Source organism: Neophocaena asiaeorientalis, unplaced genomic scaffold (assembly GCF_003031525.2).
Source record: "Neophocaena asiaeorientalis asiaeorientalis breed wild unplaced genomic scaffold, Neophocaena_asiaeorientalis_V1.1 scaffold110, whole genome shotgun sequence".
NCBI lineage: Eukaryota > Metazoa > Chordata > Mammalia > Artiodactyla > Phocoenidae > Neophocaena > Neophocaena asiaeorientalis.
Window position 1 is genome coordinate 4716586 of NW_020175053.1, and position 15863 is coordinate 4732448.

Sequence of the window (15863 nt, forward strand, 5' to 3'; positions counted from 1 at the left end):
AATGGGGATCGGTTTCCCAGACCAGACTAGGAAAAAGCCAGGTGACTGGGTTTTTTTTTTTTTTAAGTGTCTTGAGCTCCTACCTGATAATAGACTATGTAAAGATGGGCTTGGCATTTCTCATCAGAAAGGTCGCGTCGCTGTGTAGGCACGTAGCTTTTCCGTTTTGGAGTGGTTAGCAGTGTTCGGTGCGCTTACAGTGCAGACGCTGCAGCCAGGCTGCAGGGGTTTAGATCCCAGACACACCTCTTATGCACCCTCTAACATTCTGTAAAATAACGGTCACAGTAGTTCCTTTTAGGGTTATCACAAATACTAAATAAATTGCTCCATGGGAAAGGATTTAACCCAGGGCCAGTAATCACTGGATCAGTCGTAGAAACGAGTTATTTTAACCCTAATTCCTAGATATGAACAAGTGAAAACCTTTTGCTATGTTTTCAGGGTTCCAGGTTCTAACTTTTTTCTCCCTTTATAAGTTTGGTGGGATTTGTTTTGTCCCCTTTTCTTCCAGCTAACAATTTATAGAAACCTTGGCATTAAAAAAAGAGACAAACCTTTTAAAACATCCCACCGCACTCTATTTTTGTACACCTGTTCTCGCCTCCGACTGCCCCGTCAGCCACCGAACAGGCCACGTGGATGTTGCTGTGGGTGAATGCTTGTGTTAACACAAGGAGTGAGGCCTCACAACAGTGCTAAACAGTGTCCCTCCACAAGCTAAAACTCTTATCCAGCTCAGAATATGGCATGGCACTGCGTGTTTGCTTCTGCTGTGTCAAGAAGAGACACTACTGCTTTTGTTTTGTAAAGAGTATTCTTATTTGGATACAGTACTAAACTGGACAAGTATTTTATGAATTTAAAATCTGATCGTCAAATTCCTTTCATGAGAACGCACACTTGGAGCGGGAGTTATCTTTGGCCTTCATGAATTTGTTCATCCATCAAACAAAGATTCAAGGGGCATCTCCCCGGGCCAGGCACTGAACTGGGCACAGCCCAGCAGGTGTGAAGTGCAGGCTCCGCCCCGGCCCTCACTGGGTCTCGAGTCCAGTGGACATTTGAAAGAGCAGCAAACAAACCATTACAGTGTAGGTGCTGTGAGATACGGGAGAACAGAGAAGGGGGCCTGGCCCTGACTGTGGAAGCAGTGGTGAGGCAGGAAGGGTGACTAAGGGTTGGTCAAGTGAAGAAGGGGCCACACGTCTCCCAGAGAGTGAAGCAGCGCATGCACCCACGCCATGCACTCGGGTGTCCATGTGCAAGGGGTCAAAGGGGGGCTGGACATGAGAGCTGAAGCTGAGGAGTTTACACGGACCCAGTCTTGATGGACCGTGGCTGGGGGCTTGGCAGTGGTGGGGACAGTGATGTGGTGAGATTTGCATTGTCACTGTGGCAGCACTGTGCAGGTGGGCCGGAATGTGTGAGCAGGAGGCCACTTGTGACATCCAGCCTGGACAGTGACCATGGCAACGGCAGATGGGGTAGAAAGAACAGGAACGATGTTTAGGAAACGGACCCAAAGGAATACGGTAACTGGGTTTGCAAGAAGGAAAAGGAGTCAGGAATGACTGCCATGTTCTGGTTGGGAAAATCAGGGGCCTTATTCACAGAGAGAGAGAGGAGCGCGCTGGAGGTGTGGGTGGGCACGGGGAGGAGATCCTGGAGGCACGGAGATGGAGGTGTGCTTGCTGCACTGGTGGTCAGAAGGATGGGCTGGGCTGAAGGTCTTGTGTGGCCGTCGTCAGAGCCGCGTGTGCAGAGGATGGGGGAGGCAGTCAGCCCCCGAGGGCAGGGCATTAAGGGGACAAGGGCTGTGCTGGGTCTGAGCCTCCTCTCCAGGTGGAGAGTGGGCGGGAAATCCAAAGGCCACGTCGGGGAAGCCGAAGAACCGGAGAGACTCCAGGAGGGTCAGAGAAGGTAAAGACCACAGTTCCTGGATGAAGTTTGACCCCGGGGGTCCACTGATGACCCCGTGAGAGTATTTCAGTGAAGCAGGTGGGCCGAAGCCAGGTGCCGGTACCTGAGGCGTGAATGGGAGGTGGGGAATGGCAAATGGAGTCAGATCCCGGTTTTAACTCGGAGCCGGTCTGTGGGCAGGAGGACATGGCGGGGCTGACGCAGGGCCTGAGGCTGTAGGATGGGCCGTCAAATGGGACGGAGTTGAACGGTTTGTCCGCCCGACGGAACAATCCGTAGAGAAAGGAGGAGAAGAGAGCGGGGAGGCGGGTGAGGCCCGCGGGGCCCAGGGCGCAGGGGCAGGGGCGAAGGAGACCGCGGTCCATGCAGGAGGCCAGGCGCGATGACCGCGAGGGAATACGGTGGAGCCGGAGGGGAGTGGGGACTTGACGGCGGCGTCAGGGCCCCTGGCCTGGAGACCCGAAGCTGGTACCAGCGACGTACCGGGAGGCGACCTCCGCGGTCACGGCTCTGCGCCCCCCCGCGTCCAGCAGCGCGGATGGGGAGTGACGGGCACCCGCTCAACAGGTGGAAACCAGCAGCCGCCCTCACTGGTTCTGGCAGCGGTGCCAGGCTCGGGGCCACGGCGTCTTCCAGAAAAGTAGCAAAGCTGCTCAGAGCGCGCAGAGAGCGGGGGGCGGGAGGCACACAGGAGGCTGCGGGAGGCGGCGTGGGTGCGCTGGAACCGTCTAGAACGGTAACGGGGGAAGGCGGGGTGCCCGAGCCCGGCACGGACCCTCCCCCTGATAGAATATGCATGATCATGCGCGAGGCCTCGCGCGCTGGGAGCCGGAGGCGGCGCGGGATCCGGGAGCGCACGCCCAGACCTAGTGCCGCTCGGGCTGCGAGGGAGCCGCGCGCCGCGTCCGGACCGCAAGCGGGTGAGCCTCCGCGGGGGCCCTTCGAGGGCGGCCGCCACCCCTCCAGACCCCGGGACCCGCGGCCTGGCCACCCCCGAGCCGGCTCCCCACCCCGCCGCGGAGAGGCCCTAGGGGCTCGGACCCGGGATGGGGCGCGGGTGGCCGGCGGGTGTTCGCAGTTATTGACGGGGACCCGGTGCGCTCCGTCCCTCCGCGCCGCGTTCGGCCGCCACCGGCGGGGCCCGGGCACCGGGCCGAGCGTGCCTGCTCGGGGTACCCCCGGGCAGCGCATCGGGCGCGGGGCGAGGGGAGAGCCAGCGCCACCCAGCTAGCTCCGGCGGTCCTGCCGCCCTTGGCCCCGTCTCCGCTCACTGCTGTTTATCCAGCAGATAATTCTAAACAAGTGTCTTTAAAAAGTAGTTGGCTCCGCGCGTCTTCCTTGTGTCCTCTTAGTCGAGAGTTCGCGGCGGGGAGGGGGAGGGAGAAGAAACGCCTGTTCCGATCGGAAAACACCGAGAGACCTGAGCATCTCTTTCAGCAGCGAGGAAGAGGGGCCGCCGCAGGATCCACACACACCTACAACTCTCCTTTTGTGCAATTCCTAACTGCGCCTGACGTCCACGCAAGCGGTCAGGCATGGGGTGTTTGGGCAACAGCAAGACGCCAGAAGACCAGGGCGTCGATGAAAAGGAAAGACGTGAGGCCAACAAAAAGATCGAGAAGCAGTTGCAGAAGGAGCGCCTGGCTTACAAAGCGACTCACCGCCTGCTGCTACTGGGTAAGGCGTGGGGCGTGCGGCGGCGCCCGGCCCGAGCGGAGCGCACGGCCCGGGGCGCACGGCCTGGAGCGCGGAGAGGGCCGGGCGGGCAGGGCCCGCGCCCCCGCAGATAGCAAGAGCGCACCTGGAAACGCCCGCGTGGGGGCAGGACACTAGTTCAGTCTCGGTAGGCGTGAGAGATGGCTACGGTCCTCGGCCACAGATCACAGCATTCTCTCTGTTTGTTTGTAGGGGCTGGTGAGTCTGGGAAAAGCACTATCGTCAAACAAATGAGGATCCTGCACGTCAATGGATTTAATCCCGAGTAAGGAATGACAGATTTCGGGTTTGCTTCCCACCTGCATGCACATTTTGTCACTGCTTTCCCAGCCTCCCCAAAGTGTTTTCTCTGAACAGTTAATTTGATCTTTGAGTCGACCTTTTTGGGGGAGGGGGGGGCGGATGTAGAAGTAAGTTGTTGAATTTGGCATATTTAGGCAAATCTTTCTTCTGGTGGTGTCTACATCAAAATAAAATAACGGTATATGATTTATTAAATACTCTTGAGGTATTGATCTGCATTATTGATATTGCGCTGAGCACACTTAACCAATGTGTCTATATACACTTCTCTCTCTATCATTTGTCTGCATCTATTTCAATCAACATATGGATAGATTCAAATAAAATATATTTACAGGTGTAGCCCTGTAGTGTTTATATGCAATAGTCATGATGATTTTGCCATGTTACGTAAAGCCTGTGTTGTTGTCTAGAGCTAGAGATTGTGGTGTGTGCACGTTTGTTTAGAGTCCAAACCAGTAAAGGTGGATGTTTTCCTTTTCCACATAAAAAACTTTGCACTGTGGTCCTGGGGCTAATGTTGACCTCTGGTAGTACCATTGTAGACCCCCTGCAGCTGGGAATTTAAAATCCCACTCAACTGATTTGGGGCAATGTGTAAAGTTAATTAATAACCATTCTGTTTTCATACAGGGAGAAGAAACAGAAAATTCTGGACATCCGGAAAAACGTTAAGGATGCTATTGTGGTAAGGAATTTTTTTTTTTTTTTTTTTTTGGCCTTGCCGTGCAGCATGCAGGATCTTAGTTCCCCGACCAGGGATTGAACCCGTGCGCCCTGCAGTGGAAGCCACTGGACTGCCAGGGAAATCCCAGGAATTTTTTTTAATATTTGTTCAGTAGTAAGGTTGCACCCTCTGCTCCCTCAAACTGCGTAGACAGAAATTATGCACTAGATTACCACACATGGAGCCTAAATGGTTTATTTATCCATGTATCTTTTTCCTTCACTCCACTTTAGACGATTGTTTCGGCGATGAGTACTATAATTCCCCCAGTTCCACTGGCCAACCCAGAAAACCAGTTTCGATCAGACTATATCAAGAGCATAGCTCCCATCACTGACTTTGAATATTCCCAGGTAAGTAAATCCTTACTGAAATATTTTAAATGGTACACGGTGGAACAGTTTTTTAACGAGGTGGCTTACTACGAACCAACGTTAATATTATTTCATCTTGGACTTTCTTCAAAATCTAGCTCTCTGCTTAGGAGAAGTGCTTCCCTCCATACCCAAATATTAACGTGTTAAAAATATTAAAGACAATAAGATTGTAAGAAATGCTTTTATGAGTATATCAGTGGGGGTGATGATCAGGTAGACAGCATACCTCTAAGAAATATTGATAGTACTTTTTCCACTGTGTATTCCTAAATCAACAATTAAGCCGTTTCCCAGATAACAAAAAAGTAGAAATTGCACGAGCAGAGAGAAAGGCTTTATGGTATGTGACTGCATCCTTGGGAGTAATAGAACAGAATTCAGTTCACTCTTAAAGGACATGCATCCTTCAGCTCAAATGAGAGGCGCATGCCAGCTGTAGGTCATACATGGATTACTTCTGAATGTTGACTGTATCCTGGGAAAACGTGATTTACTTCAGATCTGCAAGATTTAGGGCTGCTTTTCTAATCACTTGGATGGCAATGTTGCTTATGCGAAAGGGTGTTATGAATATTAGTTTTCTCTTGTTTGGTGGACGTACGTTTCTTTAAAATATTGTTATTTGGTAATTTGATTAAACATGTCTTGAAGGAGAAAATAGTTTTTCAGTTTCTCAGAAAATCATTTTTGTTAACAATTGTGCTCAAAGAGCATGTGTGTGTGTGCATGTGTACCCCTCCAAAACAGTATTTCAAAGTCTCCACTGCCTGGCGTGGTGGTCTTGAGACATTTTTCATTCTCAGAATCCTCTTTTCTGAGGGAAGCTGATGCAGGACCCAGTGTGTAAGACAGATGGGCCCATGTGCCCCCTCCCCTCCCCTTCAGTAGAACACACCTGCCCTGTAGGCTCTGTATCCAGATGGCGGATAAGAATTACATTTTAAAGCTTTTTTTTTTTGCATCCTCTCATGTGATTTTTGTTTCTGATAAGCATTCCCATATAGCCAGTGAAACTCCTAGAATTTCTAAAAAGACAGAGGTAGCGGTGGTGAACTACCTAGAAAAGGGGGCCACGCCAGCTGGCGTGGCAGGCACAGTGTTTTTTAGTTAACTGTGTCTTTAACTGAGTGATGTGGAGGGGGCTCAAGGAGACGATGGGGGGCCAAAGCCGTGCTTCAGCCAACTGGAGCTCTGGGTCCTCCCAGCTCACTGTGATGATTTACATATTGGAAAAGTCACCCAAGACTGCAAGGTCCTAGCTGAAATCAGGTTGTTCTTATTCAACTTCAGAGTTACACATTCATAGACATGTATTTGAGTTTTAAATTTTGTCCTGCATGCTTGCCTAAAAGTCATCATAAAACATTTCCTATGTGGTTCTGATGAAGGGAAAAGTTATTCTTAGCATATAAAGAGAAATTAGCATCAAGATGTATCGATCTGTCACATCTTCTTTCTTCTGTTTATGACAAACTCACATGTGACAAGAGCTCCCAGATTCTATCTGAAATCCAGTAACTCCCACGTGGGTTACTAAGGAATCCAAAGCACCTAATTTGCAAATGTGTTTTTGAGGTATAGCATGATTTTTAATTAAAAAAATAAAACTCAAGAAACCATTTGCATTGAAGGCATGTATTTTCGTATAGATATGTTGAGGCAACTTAAAAATGATTATCGGGGGCTTCCCTGGTGGCGCAGTGGTTGAGAGTCCGCTTGCTGTTGCAGGGGACACGGGTTCGTGCCCCGATCCGGGAAGATCCCACATGCCGCGGAGAGGCTGGGCCCGTGAGCCATGGCCGCTGAGCCTGCGCGTGAGAGGCCACAATAGTGAGAGGCCCGCGTACTGCAAAAAAAAAAAAAATGATTATCGGAAATCATAATTAACTATTAATAAAATAAAAGAGAATTGGGAACCAGCAGATGCAAATGCAATTATAATACTTTTTCAGAGGTAATACTTTTTTTGGTAGTTTTTAAACCTACATTCTGTTGTCATGTGTCTCTGTCCATGTCAAGTGAGATTATGTTTACAACTGAGCCTACGCTTATATAAATGAGGAAATTAATATCTAACTTTCTTCCTGAAAATTGTGTTTTAATATGCACACAGTTTTCAGTAACACTTATTCTATAGTACTCTGAAATAGTCGTCACTTATATCGTTGGATTATATAGTTCTTGAATTTATGTTTTGATGATCCCCTTAAGAGTGACATTAAGACAAATCTCTGACTTATGTACTAATAACACTTGGTACATTTGAAGACAATTAACTTTTGTTTAAAGAAAATGTGTATTGTAAAAGTCATAAAAGTAGAGCTAACTCAAGTGTTTCAGTAGTAAACATAACACGAATTTACTAAGTCTAGTACTTTTTTTTGGATTAAATCCTTGAGAAAGTCTGTGTCGCAATCCAGTTCCTTGAGGATCTTGTTTATTTTCCTGTAGATCTAGAACAATTTTTGAACCAAATATGTCCTATCATTAAAAGTTAATTTCAGAGTTATTTAATTTTAGAAGGAAAACTTAGAAGAATGTTTAAGATTCTTCTTTATTATTAAGAATTTGAGATTCTACGTGAGATTACTCTTTATAATGAAAAATCTGCAGTATCTTAGTAGAATCCTAAGAATTTCCTCTAAGAATGTCACACTTGGGTTTACTCTTTACATTGCCTCCTACTTGAATTTCAGTTGGATTATAGAAAGAAGAGTGAGGCTGGCGGGTGGCCTGCCTAGGGGACGGTGCCAGGGCAAGTCAGGGCCAGCATCAGGGGCCACAGATCTCACTGGCCTCTTAGGCCTGGTCTGTCCCGACCTGGAAGGGCTCTGGAGCCCTCTCAGAGGGGATTTTCGTGACCTGAGTGTTTTATCAAGGTCGCTCTGGCCTTTGGCGGAGACGGGCTCTGGGGAGAAAGAGGTGACTCCTGTGACAGTCCAGATGGCAGACACCGGGGCAGCCGGGGTGGCCTGGGATGGCTCACTGGCCATTGCCTGTTCACAGCGTTTTGCTCATGAGCACGCCAGATCACCTCCGCTCTGGACAGGGCTCCACCCGGGACCCCTTCCTGGGACGGCACCCCGTCTGTGCACCCAGCCCATCGACACGGGAAGCGGTAGGAAATACACAGGCTCAGGTGGTGGTCCTGAGAGAACGCACATCACCTGATCATTTACAAAGTGGGAAAATATTGTGGTTGCCCCCGCACTTCCCAAAACTCTTCGCACAATACCGGACAAAATCACTGACGGATTAAATTGGAGTATTAACTTGTTCGTTTGGTATTTTCTTCCCAAAATGTGGTTATTTTATTAGCTCCCTTAAAAGTGTGTTTTGCTGGCATTTATAAGGGTCAGTGGATAAGTGAGGCTTAGTGAGAAATGTGAAAGCGGTCGAGTCAGTCAGTACTCTGTTATAACCACCCATTTCCTAAGTGAACGTTTATCAGAATCGCATGTGGTCACACACCCGGAGAGCAGGCGTTACTCTTCCCAGCAAACATTTGCTTGGGGTGCAGGCCAGCTCGCCAGAGTGGACCTGACCTTCCCCGGGAGCCTGCCCGCCCACCGTGGGCCTTGGCTCCACCTCAGAGCAAGTTGTGACCTGGAGCAAGAGGCCTCCCTCTCGGCGGACAACAGGGTGGGAGCTGGGCTTCCTGGGGCAGCGCTGCGGAGGGCGATGGGCTGGGAGCCCTGCCAGGTGCCAGCACCAGTGGCTCCCAGCTGCCCCTCCTTTGGGGAGTATATGCAGAATCCTGATTCACACCATCCAGGCTAGTGGTTTTCCTTGTGATATTTTAAGCAACTGAACCCTCTCGCTCCCCCACCCCAAAAAACCTTTGAAGCCCACCGTACAAGTCAGGTAGGAGCGCCCAGGCCGCAGCCCCACAGGGACCCCCAGCATCTGCCCTGGACCCCACCAGGCACCGTCGGAAACCACAGGGGGGTGGGGTGGCGGGTGGCGCCAGAGCCAGACCACCTGGGCCCAGATCAGACCTGTGGCTGGATCTGAGCAGTGTCCCCAACGCCTCCCAGCCTGCCTGGGGGTGCCTCAGCTGTCCCCAATGGGCGATCCTTGCCTCTCAGATTACAGAAGCCCAGGTGAGAGCCCGCCCAGGTAACCCCTGCCTGGTCTCCGTCACCAGCAGCCCCCAAACACTGAGACACTGTATGTGCCAGGCACTTTGCTAAGTGTTAGGAGCACAGAATAGCGATGAATCAGAAGGTCTTGCCATATAGTGATAGACAGATCATAAACAGAAAATTCCAATACGCCAGGGTAGTGCTGTGAGGCCACAGCAAACAAAGAGGAAAGAGGACTTACTGTCTAAGGAAGCACTCAGGTACCCTGCTTCCTTGTCAGAAGTACAAGCTACCCGGACTAACGCATCGATATTAACACATCCAGGAGTCTAATCTTCTCAACAAGTATGACCAAAGAGTCTACCAGAATTGCCGATACCTTATAGTTTGCAAAGTCCCACCCTGCCCTCTTCCTCTCCCTGCACCTTAGTTTCAGTCAGATTCTCCTAAACCGGCCCTGGTCCTGCTGCTTTGCCACCTTCTCTGCCCGCCTCTGTCCTGCCCTCCAGGTGGCCTCACCGGCCACAGGTTCTCTGAGGCCCCTGGACGCACCTGTATTTGTGAGATCTCAGATCTCGGTCAGACCTTCCACCTTGCCCCTGGGGTTCCAGGTCCCACCCAGTTTTGCCACAAGTTCCAACAAGCTTCTGGCTGTTCTTCCAACCGAGCACTCCCCCACATGCCTCTGCCTTGTGCTGCCTGGTGATGGGGGCTGAGCCGGTCCCCACCCACAGGGAGCTCACACCGAAACGTCCCATTTCCAGAGCCGGTGTCTTTTCAGGACACTTACCCGCATTTTGAATTTTCGTAAATAAAATATTTTAAATGTCCTAGGGTAGGTTCTCTAGTTATTAAAAAAAAAACAAAACAAAAAAACCTCATCCAGGGGCCGCCCTCTGTCTGTGCCCCTGGAATGTGCTCAGGGGCTGGTCTGAATTGGGAGGGGGCGCTTTCTCCATCAGAGACCTGCCTCCAGGACTCCCATGGCTTCTGTCCAAACGCTGCCAGGAGGAGGGTGGCTCAGACAGTTAGCGCTTAGATCCGTCCTGCACGTTCCTTGTGCTGGGGAAAGGAAGGGCTGTCCTTTTAGTAAAATATCCCAGTTAGATAATTAGTCACACTAGGGCTTCACAGAAGATACTTTTTTAAAATTCCATCTTATTCTTTGAAATATTATCATAAGGGATATTCCTAATAAATAATAACTTTTTTTGAAGCAATTTTCACCTTACCCCCAAAATGCAAAAGTAGGACAAAGAACTCCCATACCCCGCACCCAGGTTCATCAAGAGGTAACCTCTGGCCACATTTGCTCTCTGGCCCTGTCTATACTAAAACACACCTTTACGAGCCATTTGATAGCTGGTTGCAGCCATCATGCTCCCCATAAATACTTCAGTGTGTATTTCCTACAAACAAGGCCCTCCGCTTGTATAACCAAAGCACAGTTATCAAAATTAGGGGATTTAGCATTAATACAATGCCTATGCAAATTTCACCAGTTGTCCCAATAATTATAGTGAAACTATAGTAATAATAATAATTCTGTTGGTAACCCTGGTCAATAATCCAATGCAGGGTCTGGTGGCCTTCCCAGTGGTTGGGGACATGAACTCTGGTCACTTAGTGAAGGTGGGGTCTGCCTCTTTCTCCTCTGTAAAGTTACCTCCCCCTCTTGTAACTCATAAGTACGTTTGGGGAATATCCTTTGAGACTGTGTAGACACCCTGTTCTTTTCAAAACTTCCACACTCTCATTTTAGCGCACTAATAAATTTCATCCACAATAAATATTTAAGAGGGAAAGCTGTTGGCAATTCTTTCAGTTATTTCCAAATCCCATAAAGAGAAGTAAACAGAGTGTGGAGCCTGGTGCTGCCTTGCGTTTGATGAAAGGCTTGTCGTCCATGCTGTTAACAATCAGAGTTTGCGAGGCTCACTCAGAGCAGCATCCTCTCATCTGTACCCTCACGGCGAGAAATCTGGGCTGAAACCACGAGACACATTTTCCCTAAAGTATTTTTCTTTACAGAAAATACACTCTAAGGGTTACAAAGTAAGGCAACATTTTTTTTAAATTCCTTGGAGAAGATGTCACTGAAACTTCAGATCCTTTGAAAGTGTGAGATTTTTGTTGTCAGGGTTCCCCTCAAATTTGGGTGTATTGGAAGTTTGTCATCAGGTTTACCAAAGCAAAGTTCACTTCTGAGGACACTTGCACTTTTCAGAAGCATTTGACATTAAAAATACCATAGTAATGGGGCATTTTGTCCTTACCATTATTGAAGTATAGTTGACTTACAATGTTGTATTAATTTCTGCTGTACAGCAAAGTGACGCAGTTATGTGTATGTGTGTGTATATATATATATATACTCTTTTTCATATTCTTTTCCATTATGGTTTATCCCAGGATATTGAATATAGCTCCCTGTGCTACACAGTCGGACCTTGTTGTTTATCCATTGTATATATAATAGTTTGCATCTGCTCATCTCAAACCCCCAGTCCTTCTCTCCCCCACCCCACCTTCCCCTTGACAACCACAAGTCTGTTCTCTATGTCTGTGAGTCTGTTTCTGTCCCGTAGATAAGTTCATGTCGTATTTTAGATTCCACATATAAGTGATATCATGTGGTATTTGTCTTTTTCTGTCTGACTTAATATAATAATCTCTAGGTCTATCCATGTTGCTGCAAATGGCATTATTTCATTCCTTTTAAGGCTGCGTAATATTCCTTACCTTTGCAGTTTTACGTAACTCTGAGAGAAAACGTTTTTACCTTTTCATCTATCTCTCCGGAAACGGAGGAAGGAGCAGAATGAGTTGATCTTCTTGTGTCAAATTAAGGCTTGAGTGAGTCAACACACGTGGCTTATGACACAGGTACATGAGGTTTTCAGAAGCAGAAAAATGAAGTTGCTCCTGAGAAGATTCCTTTGAAACACTGACTTTTCCAGTTTTTAGTTTTGCATGAGAATGTCATCCATGAATATGTGGGGTTTTTCTTCACCTCTTAAAATAATCCCACACAGTTTTTATCCTGTCCTTTATTACGGCGTATAGATTGAATTAAATCAACTTCACATGTAACATTCTCACTGCACATAGCAATTTCATGTTTTAAGTTGTATTTGTATTTGTTTGAATAGGAAGTGTCTGTGTGTGGCACAAAATGCAAAAGATAGGAAAGAATGACAAGTCCTTCCTCACTCCTGCCCCCAGGCACCCACGTGTCGTCCCCAGAAACAGCCAAAGTGACGTAAAATCGACTTAGGGTCCTCAAAGAGCAATCTTTTAAACATATTTTGATCTCATAGCAAATAGTCAGTTATAAAATGTCATTGCAGTTAATCTTATCAGTATGGAGAAAATATGTAGCCTGAATTGCCAAGTAAGCATTTTTTCAAATAACATTTAACATTAAAGTAAATTGTATTGAAACTGTTTTAATGCCGAGACAAAATGCCAGAGTGGATGGTGACGAAAATAAGAGAGGTTTATTAGGCATCCATAAAATACTGAGATTTTAAAGTGCAGAAGCTGCAGGCGTCATCCTTGGAGGGAAACCACAAATGACACAGTTAAGCAGAGCAGGACATGGGAGGGCACTTTACCTCTGGGTTCTGTGTGGTGGGTGACCTCTTCGGTCTGACCCCATCCCGCCTTGGCTTTAGGACACACCGTCTCCCCCAACACCCAGCTTCCTTTCACAGACCTCACTGGAAGTTTCTGCCCAAGAGAAAGCCCTAAAAATACGTAAAGGTATTTTCCATGTCCTATTCTTCTGAAAAGGGCAAGTGTCCCCAGGTGTGACGTGCTTTCCTCCACCTGCAGGTCATTCCCCAGCTCTGGCTCTTTCCACCTTGAAAACCCACCTGCTGATTTTTCTTCCTCTATTTGAAAAGCTCAGATTCCCGAGAGCACAGTGTTCACGCTGTATATTTGCCCTTATTTAAATAGTGATTTGCCAGGGTCCGTCCTGAGCACTCAGTAAGCACCCAATTAATGCTGAGTGATCAGAATAACTAAAGAAACAAGTTATTGGCCGCTTTTAAATCCCTCCAACTAACAAGGCTAGACTTACTTAGAAAGCAGATTATGTGTCATGATTCCAAATGCTTAACGTTTACGCCTGTCCTTTTATCTGAAGCTCACATCATGACTAGTCATGTTGAGTTTTGCCAGTAAACGTGCATTTACGGGGTGTGGGAGCCTCTTCCCCTTGCTTGGCACGGCATGTGGCATATACTTATGCTCCGAAAACGTGCTCGAGAATCACGTGTTTGCCATGTGCTCAGTGCTACACTTAGGACCGTGAGTTACACTAAGAAACTCTGAGTTATGACTTCTCACCTCCAGAAACTTACGACTTAATGAAGAAACAACATGTTCGTAATGTGTAACATCTGTAACATATAATACGTAACATAGAATTAATGAACAATAAAGTATCCTGTAATGGCAGGCTACCTTCTGTGGGGTAGACTGGAAACTCTGGATCCATTCAGGGAAGAAGACCCGTAAGAACCACAGGTGCTCAGACCACAGGCTTGGTGACCATGCCCTGGGGGAGAGGGGCTTCCTGGGCTAGTAATAGTGTCACCAGCAGAGCAGTAAGAACTGAGGGTCGTGGTGGGGAGGACCCAGCACAAGTCAGAGGTGTGTATTGAAGGGAGATGGAGCATTACGGAGGTGGGACATCGACCCCCAAACTAACTGGCACACTCAATCAGATGAGTGTTGGTAGAAGAATGACAATTGGTATTTGAGCTTGCATTTTTATCAGCTACAATGTTAAAGGATTTATGGAGTTATCATCATTTATTCTCATCCACAGTAGTGTGTTCATTACCCAGAAGAACACCTTTTACGACAAGTTGGCTGATTTGAGAAATTACTAGGGGGTTCCTACACCACTTTCCCAAGCCTCTACTCCTTAGTTTCCCAAACCCTCTCCTGAATTTTAGACATTGTCTAAATGTCCCATTGCTTTACATAGTAAATAATGGCATATCATTTCAAAGTACTCAGTATTAAATTTTTAAGGGTATTTTTCATAGTTCTTAAACCATTGTATTTTTATTTGTTTCTTTGTTAAACTGTGTCATCACCTCCCAAAGAAACTCAAATGGCACCAACTGGCATCTTTAGCTGCTTGAAAGAATTTAGGTGATAAAGATTATCATCCATGTTTCTTATTTCTACAGTTAAAAAATTATAAGTAAGTAGTACATCATATCCATATCATCACATAAATTCCTCTAATTCACTAGAAGTTAAAATCTTTCAAATCAACCTTCATCCGTTTTATCTAAAGAGGCATCCTATTCGATTTTTTTTTCAGTGATTGCCTGATATGTGTCAGGAACCGTGTTAGGCGTTGGAAGTACCAGTGTGAATGCATGCCCGTCTGCATGCCTGTGAGGAATAACAGGGTGCATGCAGAGTTCAATAAATAATTAGGAAAGGTTCGCACATGGGTGCAGGGGAGGAGGGATTGCTGGTGAGGTTTGGGTGGCTTGGTCCCAGGGGAGCCTGGACTGACTTGTGGACAGGTCCACAGGTTGACCGGGGACAGAGGGCAGTGTGGCCAGAGTGTACAGTGGAGGATGCATCCAAGGGGTCCATCTCCCAAATCCCTACATCATATGAAGAACTTAGAGAGTCTAGCCCTGCAGAAGTACCATGGCCAGATGGTCTTGGAGTCCCAGCCCTCATGAAGCTAATATTTAGGTAATTCAGCTGGAGACTTTTACACTAACTGCAGAGTAACATTTCATAGTATGAATATTATGGTAGAAATAAAAACACCAGTGCCGGTAGTAGAAAAGAATTATGAGGCATTTAAATGGTTGTGCCTCAATGAAAAGATTGTTTTACATTGTTCTGGTTGACTGTATGGAGAGTACATTTGAAACTACTTAGTATTTAAGCTAGATTACTAGCCATGCTTCCCTTTGGTTCTCTTCACCAAGAAGTCTGGGAGAGTGAGCATGTGAGGCTTCTGCCTCTAGCCTTGTTCTGTGCCCCCTGGAGCCCCCAGCCCTGCTGCGGCGTCAACGGGTCCTGAGTCGGGCACACCTGGCAGCCCACCTGGTGTTGACGGTGCCCCTTGTCTCCACTCTGGCGGCTGCTCCTTGAATCTCGGCCTTTCAGCCGGTCGTGACTTCAGGGTGTCTGGTCCAAGTCTCACTTTGTAGACCGGCACAGAGTCTTGCGGGGGGTGTCACCCAGGCGTGCTGCCCTGGAGGTCGGGTCAGGACAACGACAGTCTTCTGACCCCCATAGGCGGTCTGCTAACCACCCTTATCCGTGTGTGGGTCGGACCCACATTTGTACCGAGGAGCTTTATGATCTGTTCAACAGAAACATAAGAAATTGCCCACGTGTGGCCATTTTTGACCTACAACATGGCCGTTTCATGAGGTTTAACCTTGTGGACGTCGTGCCACCTGCCAGCCTCGGTCCCTTCGGTCGCCTGGTCCCTTGCCCTGCATCTGTGTGGCGGGTGCCCCCGAGGGGCCCAGCTCTGTCCTCTCAGTGCTGGGCTCCCTCCTCAGGGCTGCCTTTCACTCTGGTCACTTCCGTCACCCCCACCGCCAACCCCGAGGTGCTTCCCTCCCATCCCGGGTCTCTTCCTGTGTTTGGGCAGAAACCTTCCAACCAGCCCCATCTCCTGGGAGACCCCCCCACCGTGAGATGAGAGGCAGCCCCAGTGTCCCCCCTGAA

General features: G+C 48.0%; 1 protein-coding gene across 1 annotated transcript in view; it reads left to right on the forward strand.

Moving 5' to 3' along the window:
* The first annotated feature begins 3458 nt into the window (after nucleotides 1-3458).
* GNAL (G protein subunit alpha L) overlaps nucleotides 3459-15863 on the forward strand; it is a 73166-nt gene continuing 60761 nt past the window's right edge. The window contains exons 1-4 of the mRNA XM_024763972.1: nucleotides 3459-3600; nucleotides 3832-3904; nucleotides 4576-4630; nucleotides 4903-5022. Coding sequence (XP_024619740.1) covers nucleotides 3459-3600; nucleotides 3832-3904; nucleotides 4576-4630; nucleotides 4903-5022 — 390 coding nt within the window. The remainder of the gene's footprint in view (nucleotides 3601-3831; nucleotides 3905-4575; nucleotides 4631-4902; nucleotides 5023-15863) is intronic.